Raw genomic sequence first — 8,647 nt, 5'->3', positions numbered from 1 at the left:
GGCTTAGGTGAGTGGTTTGGGTAGTGGCTCAGCTAGCACCCCTTCATCATTTTGGATAGGAGTAGCGGCATATGTTGCCAAGATGGTGGATCTAGGCACATTGTTGTAATACTTTGTAAGGTCCTCGAGAATAATCAATAAAGTGGCCGTATGCATCTTCCAGATGCAGAGGCCGGGGGTCATCCTCCTTTTCTTAAAAAATAATAAAAAAATATAAACTAAACACCCACATTTCATCATTTGTGTACTTTAGGAGACTCTGCTTATTTTGCTTCCAAGCGCATCCTCTGACTCTTAAGATCGATCATAGTACTTAGTACGGAAGGATTCCCAAGGCCCTTCCGTACTCGACGACGTTGTCATATATCTGATCCAGGTTCTTGTACTTGTACTCAAACCCTTCCTTGACGAGCTTCGCCGACGAAACGCACACTCTCGGCTTCTCGGGGAGATCGCCGAACCTGAAGACAAACAAACACACACTTCAATGCACGAGCTTTGGAACTCGCCATTACCAGAAGGGACGAGTCAAGACATTCGTGCGTACCGATCTGTATCGACGTTGTACTGCGGGTACTTTGCAGCCAAGAAACGGGCTAGCTCCACGGCAGTGGTGTTGACGCTGGAGACGATGTACCGCCCCGACGCAGCCTCCTCCTCGGCGACGAACAGCTCGGCGCGGCAGAGGTCGTCGATGTGGACCATCGGGATCGAGCCCGACGCCCTCTGAATGTGTTCCAGGATGCCGACTCTCGTATCATCGCCTAATATCGTAGCACGCACGTCATGTAACGCACATGTATATCGGTCCGACAGAGTGTGTCTGCTGGTATGTTGAATCATTTCAAGCCTCACCCGATAGCAGGGAGAGGACGTGTCCGACGCTGGTGAGGACATCCGCCGCCGGCGCCTCGCCGACGACGACGACGGGGCACACGGTGACGAGGCTGATGCCGTTCTCCTCCGCGAACGCGCACGCCGCCTTCTCCAGAAGCACCTTCGACACAGGGTACGCCTGCGATATGGCACTCGAACACGATGATGACTGATGAGTAACATCGTTTCATTTTCCACTGAAATGATTGGAACAGATGAAAAACAACGAATGTTCACATATGTGTACCCAAGGACCGGTCTTTATTGATTTGAGGAACTCCACGTCGGACCAGGATTCCTCGTCAAGGACATGGCCATCGCCTTCCAGCGGCCGGCTGGACACCGCGGCCGCCGACGACGTCAGGACCACGCGCCTCACCGTCCCCGCTCTCACGCACGACCTCATCACGTTCAGGGTTCCGTAGACGGCCGGCTCGATCACGTCTTTCTGCCATCACCGGATGAATTATAAGCGTGAAGAATGCGTCTAGTCGAGGAACTGATTGACACAACTGAAAGTGAGTTTGGTGGTTGACGTTTTACCTCAGGGTTTTCTGCTTCGAGGTTCACCGGAGCCGCGACGAGGAAGGCGTAGTCGCAGCCGGCAACGGCGTGGTCGAAGCTGCCCTCTTCATTCAGATCGGCGCGAAAGACCTCCAAGGGGCCGAGCGCTGCCAAGGCCTTGAGATGCGCGTTCTTCTCCGCGTCATCTGAGAATCCAAAACATCACGACGCATATGTGACCAGTTTCATTCAGAGGCTCGGTCAGTAACCAATTACCGGGGTTTCTGACGGTGGTCTTCACGGCGTAGCCCTTCTCCAGCAGCATCTTGACGAGCGCCGATGCGATGTACCCGCTGCCTCCAGTGACGCACGCCGTCTTCCTCCTCGCCGTCCCATCGCTCGCCGCCGACGCCATATCCCCGGTGATCACTGCTCTGCAGTTCGCCTGGCAACAACTCGAGCACGGGAGCTCTGTTCTGTGAGGCGACTCGATGATGCTCGCACTCTGCACTCACGTGCATTTATGTACAGATATCATGGCTGAAGGTTGACAGGCAAGTCGAGATTTCAGGATGCCCAACGACCAGCGTGGGCTGCAACAGAAAATACGGCGAGGAGCGTAACGTGCTGCCGGCCAAAAAGATGTTGTTGACTAGAAGATGTTGAGCATCTCAAGAAGCAAACCAAATGACGTTGCGGGTAGGAGTAACTATACAATTCTCACCAAATCAAACAAATGGATTCAATTTAGCCTCTCTTGCATGCTGTTTTTTAGGGTTGGAAGTGGAGGAGCAAAAACAAATGTTGCATGTCAATGGATGATGTATTTGGTCATGTCTCAGGCCAGAAGGAGTGACAGGATTAATTACAATCACAACAAGAAGGAAATAGAGAAGGGAGCAACAAATCGCAGCACACATTAGGGTACAAATCGCCAGATTTGACTAGGAACAAGAAAGATTGTTGGTGGAAAGATGAATCAAAACCAATAAATCAGTTTTCCATGCAATTTCTTGTCAGCATCTACAACAAGGCGTCCCAAACCCGCCTCATACGTCTATGTGGGCCGCCCAATCACTGACCGGTCACGATTTTTTGACCCAGACAACCCCCTCTAACGATCCTCAAACGCCTAGCCTGACCGGCACCCCTCATATCCAATCCAAAAATAGGGCGGATACGGGGGCGTCCGGGCACGCCCGTCACGGCGGACCTAACAACTCGAATTGCACCAAATCCACCCCCAAGACCTGCCGGATTCATTTGATATCTCCTCCCTTCTTCCTCCTCTGCGTCGTCCGTCTCACAGCTCCGCCGCCGCGCGCGCTCCGCAGCCGTTCCTAGCCTCCACGCCACCAGATCCGGCAGAGTAGTCCTCTCTCCCGTCCTCGCCGCTCGGGACGTCTTCGCCGGCCCGGACGCCACTGCGGTACATCCGGCTACTTTCTGGCTCCGTCTTGCGGTTAATGTGTTCGACACATTGTCTGGTCGAATTTTTTGTGATTTTATTAGGGAAAATAATGGATTTCGACGGATGTGGAGTATGGACCGACGAACCTTGATCAAATGATTCAAGATGAGTTCTTTGATTCCTCGGATTCAGACGAAGAAGTGGACATGATCATGCTCATGAGCATGCAAGAGGAAATGGACCAACAAGTGGAGCATATCCTCAACTTCAAGGGCTCAATCAAAGGGAGAAGAGGGATCAACCGGGATAGGGTGTCCGGAGCAAAGCTATTGCGCAGGGACTACTTTGTTCCCAATCCTACTTTCCCGGATGATCCATGGTTTCGTGGTCGTTTTCGCATCCGGAAACGATTATTTTTGCACACTGTGGAGGGAGTGGAGGCACATGACGATTACTTCAAGCTCACAAGGGATTGCTGTGAACAACACTCTTTTCTCTGCCAAGCAAAAGTGCATGGCTGCTTTGAGGATGCTTTCACTTGGTACTGTTGTAGATGCCGTTGGTGAGATGGTCAGGATGGGGGAGAGCACGTGCTTGAATACTATTGTCAAGTTTGCCCGCGCCATGGTAGTGGTGTTTGGACCTAAGTATCTCAGAAAACCAAATGTGCGGGACAGGGAGAGGTTGTTGGCTATTGGAGATGACGTAGGGTGGAACCCTATGGGCCGATCTTTCACGATAGGGAAATTCCCAAAGAATAAGATGAACACACGAGGGAAAACGCGAGGGGAAACAAGAGGAAACACTCAAATCAACGAGGTTCGATTACACATGTGCTAGATCCGAGAACACAACGAGACACACGATCCAAGCACAACCAGGGATGATACAAACGGTACGTAGTCCTTCCCGATCCGTGAGGAGACGAGGTCTTGAATCCACGAGGGTATCTTCCCTTTCGGGGTCTTGAATCCACTGTTGGTTAACGTTGCATGAAAAACAAAAATAATTCTATGCACACTCAAGATCTATCCATGGAGATGCATAGCTACGAGAGGGAAGAGTGTGTCTATCTACCCTCGTACACCGTTAAGCGGAAGCGTTTATCAACGCGGTTGATGTAGTCGAACACCTTCGTGATCCAACCGATCAAGTGCCAAACATATGGCACCTCCGCGTTCAGCACACGTTCAGCTCGATGACGTCCTCGCCTTCTTGATCCAGCAAGACGGGCGAAGTAGTAGATGAGTTCCGGCAGCACGATGGCGTGGTGACGGTGATGATGCAACTATCTCCGCAGGGCTTCGCGGACCACTACAAAAATATGACCGAGGATGAACTAGAGGGAGAGGGGCGCCGCACACGGCTTGGGTATCGTGGTGTGTGTTGCCCTTCTCCCTCCTCTCATATATATATATATACATATATATATATATATATATATACATATATATATATATATATATATATATATATCGCTGTGTGTGTGTGTGTGTGTGTGTGTGTGTGTGTGTGTGTGTGGAGGGGGAGAGGAGGCAACCCTAGGGCACCCCAAGTGGCCGGTGGCTACCCTAGAGGCATGCCTAGCCCCCCTCCATATTTAAACATGGGGGGAAGGAAAGGGGGGCTGGCTGCCTTAGGGCGCCTCCCCCTTCCTTCCTGTCGTGAGAACGGATCTGACAGTAGAGGTAGGAGAGGTTGTACACTCGGATTTACGAGTTCAGGCCCCTCTCGGAGGAGGTAAAAGCCCTACGTCTCGGTGTTGCGGGAGCTTTGTTTCATTGGAGTGTTGAGTTACAGGGGGTGTGAACCCTTGTGGAAGAGGGGAGGGGTGGCTTATATAGAGTCTGCTGACCCCTCGCAGTCCTCAGTTACACAAGGGTTCAAGGAGAGAATAAAGGCATGAATGTTACTGGAAACGCCCGTGTTTAATATTCTTTATAGCGACGGAGTGATCGTCTAGCCGTTGCCATCCTGAGGTGGCTCTAGTTCTTCTGGTCTTCGAGTGAAATCTTGTACTCTGAGTGAATAACGACGATCCAGTGGAAGTGGGACAACTGAGTGGATCTTCTGTCGAGTGAGTTGCACTCTGTGGTCATTTCAGTAGGTATCTCCTTTCTAACTTTGTAGGCATTGGCCTCTTGCGTAGTGTCCTTAGGTAGGGCATGTAGGTCAGGTCTAAGACTGTACCCTAGGTACATGGTATCGTCATTAGCCCCCGAATGGATCGAGGTCCGAGTGAAGAAGGATTGAAGCTGATTTCGACCCGACTCAATGTCTCGGAGACACTTTTTAGGAGTCTGAAAGTATACGAGCTTGTTAAATCCTCTGTCAGTCGCCTTGATCGATTCTGGCTTCTTGAGTATCTGAGTCAAATAAATAGCAGAACAGGGAACCGAATGGGTTTGGATATCTCTGACGCAATCGATTGATTTGCTGGACCTGGATTTTGTGGGATTTGAAATTTGGATAAGCGTGCGGGCCGGCTGCAACGCGGTAAGCGGGGCAAGTGGGGAGGGACTCCTCGATCTTTGCCCCACCTTTTTCGCCACGTATCAGGCTGGTGCCGGTTGTGGGATGCGTTGAGATTGCGCTGGCCCATAGGTCATCCACTCGGACATGTGGGTATAAAAGACGACACAGCCGAGGCGTGCAACAGTGTCCTACACTTTTCCCCTTTCTTCTCTGTCTCTCCGCCTCATCCACCTCAGTGCAGTGCCACCCCGTTCGCTTTCATGGACCACCGCGGAGATGGTGAAGGACAAGACGGAGGCGCTGGAGCGCGCCAAGAAGGGGGGCAAGGAGAAGAAGGGGTCGAGCTCGCGACCCACTCTGCTGCTGGACTGGCTCCAAGGCGATTGGATCCCCTCGTCGGTCACGGAGGAAGATCTCCAGGGGCTCGTCGTCCACGGCTTGTCGGCCCCTGGCTCCTGGAGGCTGCCGAAGGGGGAGTTCGTGAAGGAAATATGCCCTAGAGGCAATAATAAAGTTATTGTTTATTTCCTTATTTCATGATAAATGTTTATTATTCATGCTAGAATTGTATTAAACTGGAAACTTAGTACATGTGTGAATACATAGACAAAACATAGTGTCCCTAGTATGCCTCTACTTGACTGGCTCGTTAATCAAAGATGGTTATGTTTCCTAACCATAGGCATGTGTTGTCATTTGATGAAGGGGATCACATCATTAGGAGAATGATGTGATGGACATGACCCATCCGTTAGCTTAGAATTATGATTGTTATAGTTTCATTGCTACTGCTTTCTTCATGACTTATACATGTTCCTCATATTATGAGATTATGCAACTCCCGAATACCGGAGGAACACCTTGTGTGCTATCAAACGTCACAAAATAATTGGGTGATTATAAAGATGCTCTACAGGTGTCTCCAAAGGTGTTTGTTGGGTTATGAGGGAGTCCCGGATTAGGGGGTGTCCGGATGGCCGGACTATGACCTTTGGCCGGAGTCCCGGACTATGAAGATACAAGATTGATGACTCCGTCCCGTGTCCGGATGGGACTTTCCTTGGCGTGGAAGGCAAGCTTGGCGATACGATATGACGATCTCCTCCCATTGTAACCGACTCTGTGTAACCCTAGCCCTCTCCGGTGTCTATATAAACCGGAGAGTTTTAGTCCGTAGGACGAACAACAATCATACCATAGGCTAGCTTCTAGGGTTTAGCCTCTCTGATCTCGTGGTAGATCTACTCTTGTACTACCCATATCATCAATATTAATGAAGCAGGAGTAGGGTTTTACCTCCATCGAGAGGGCCCGAACCTGGGTAAAAACATCGTGTCCCTTGTCTCCTGTTACCATCCGCCTAGATGCACAGTTGGGACCCCCTACCCGAGATCCGCCGATTTTGACACCGACATTGGTGCTTTAATTGAGAGTTCCTCTGTGTCGTCGCCTTTAGGCCCGATGGCTTCTTCGATCATCAATCACGATGCGGTCCAGGGTGAGACTTTTCTCCCAGGACAGATCTTCGTATTCGGCGGCTTCGCACTGCGGGCCAACTCGTTTGGCCATCTGGAGCAGATCGAAAGCTACGCCCCTGGCCATCAGGTCAGGTTTGGAAGTTTAAATTACATGGCCGACATCCGCGGGGACTTGATCTTCGACGGATTCGAGCCACGACCGGGCACGCCATACTGTCACGATGGGCATGATTTAGCTCTGCCGCCGGATAACGCCCAGAGCGTCGCTCAGGTGTCCGCTCCGACCATTAGCTCGAAGCCCACTGTGCCAGTCGGGGATGGACGGTTGGACGCCGCCCCAGAAGCCGCAATCTCTACGGCGATAGAGCCGGATACCAGCCTAGTCCTTAGCAGGGCCCGTGACTCCAAGGTGCCGGACTCCGCTCCGGACTCCGTATATCCTGCACCTCTTCCGATCGAGCCCGATTGGGCTCCGGTCATGGAGTTCACCACCTCGGACGTCTTTCAGCACTCGCCCTTTGGCGATATCCTAAATTCGCTAAAGTCTCTCTCTTTGGCAGGAGAGCCCTGGCCGGACTACGGTCAGCATGGTTGGGATACGGACGACGAAGAAATTCGAGGCCCACCCACCACCCACTTCGTAGCCACTGTCGACGATTTAACCGACATGCTCGTTAACGACTCCGAAGACATCGACGGTATGGACGCCGATGAAGGAGACAATCAAGAACCAGCACCTTTAGGGAACTGGAAAGCCACCTCGTCATACGACATATACATGGTGGACACCCCCAAAGCAGGGGATGGCGAGGAAAAAACGTAGGATGATCCCTCCAAGAAGCAACCCAAGCGCCGACGTCAGCGGCGCCGCTCTAAGTCCCGCCAAAACAAAAACGGCGATTCCGGCACCGGAGATAACAACACGCCGGATAGTGCCAAAGACAACCCCCTCCAGCAGGATTCAGTGCAGGAGGACGAAGGAGCCAACCCTCATGAGAGAGCGGCCGACAGAGAGGTTGAGGACGATAACTATATGCCTCCCTCCGAAGACGAGGCAAGCCTCGACGACGACGAATTCGTCGTGCCAGAGGATCCCGTCGAACAAGAGCTTTTCAAACGCAGGCTTGTGGCCACGGCAAGCAGCCTCAAGAAAAAACAGCAGCAGCTTAGAGCTGACCAAGACTTGCTAGCCGACAGATGGACCGAAGTCCTGGCGGCGGAAGAGTATAAACTCGAACGCCCCTCCAAGAGGTACCCAAAGCGCAGGCTGCTACCCCAACTTGAGGAGGAAGCAACTAAACCTACATCACCAGCGTACAATGCGCCCGATCGGCCACCCCGTGGCCGCGATAGAGAGGCCTTCAGGCCCTCGACCCAAGCCGCACCCCGGCACCGCTCAAAACATACCAGAGTACGGGGAGACGCAACAGACCTGCGAGACATATTGGAGAATAAGGTAAGGCAAACAAGATCGATCTACGGATTGCATGGGCGCCCCGCGTCACGTGACGCTAGCCGTCACGCCGGACATTATAAGTACGGCTCGGCCGAATACAACAGACCAAGCTCGTCTGAGCTACGTCGAGATATAGCCCAGTACAGGGGCGCCGCACACCCACTATACTTCACAGACGAAGTAATGGATCATCAAATCCCCGAGGGCTTTAAACCCATAAACATCGAATCATACGATGGCACAACAGATCCCACGGTATGGATCGAGGATTATCTCCTTCATATCCACATGGCCCGTGGTGATGATCTACACCCCATCAAATACCTCCCGCTCAAGCTTAAAGGACCAGCTCGACATTGGCTTAACAGCCTGCCAACAGAGTCAATTAGTTGTTGGGAGGACCTGGGATCCGCATTCCTTGACAACTTCCAGGGCACCTATGTGCGA

At 51.9% G+C, this 8,647-nt stretch overlaps 1 protein-coding gene across 1 annotated transcript; it reads right to left on the bottom strand.

The window, feature by feature from the left end:
• Positions 1–313: 313 nt before the first annotated feature.
• On the bottom strand, positions 314–1,857 carry LOC119365829 (anthocyanidin reductase ((2S)-flavan-3-ol-forming)-like). The gene is made up of 6 exons (XM_037631479.1): positions 1,657–1,857; positions 1,420–1,586; positions 1,124–1,324; positions 856–1,015; positions 548–764; positions 314–461 (listed from the first exon to the last, which is right to left on the bottom strand). Exons 1-6 carry the CDS (start codon positions 1,793–1,795, stop codon positions 314–316), a joined length of 1,032 nt encoding a protein of 343 aa, XP_037487376.1. The 5' UTR covers positions 1,796–1,857.
• Between the last annotated feature and the right edge of the window lie 6,790 nt (positions 1,858–8,647).

The sequence above is a fragment of the Triticum dicoccoides genome, chromosome 2B, assembly GCF_002162155.2.
Source record: "Triticum dicoccoides isolate Atlit2015 ecotype Zavitan chromosome 2B, WEW_v2.0, whole genome shotgun sequence".
NCBI lineage: Eukaryota > Viridiplantae > Streptophyta > Magnoliopsida > Poales > Poaceae > Triticum > Triticum dicoccoides.
Note: the sequence above shows the minus strand (reverse complement) of the source record. Positions and strands in the feature narration are given on the sequence as shown.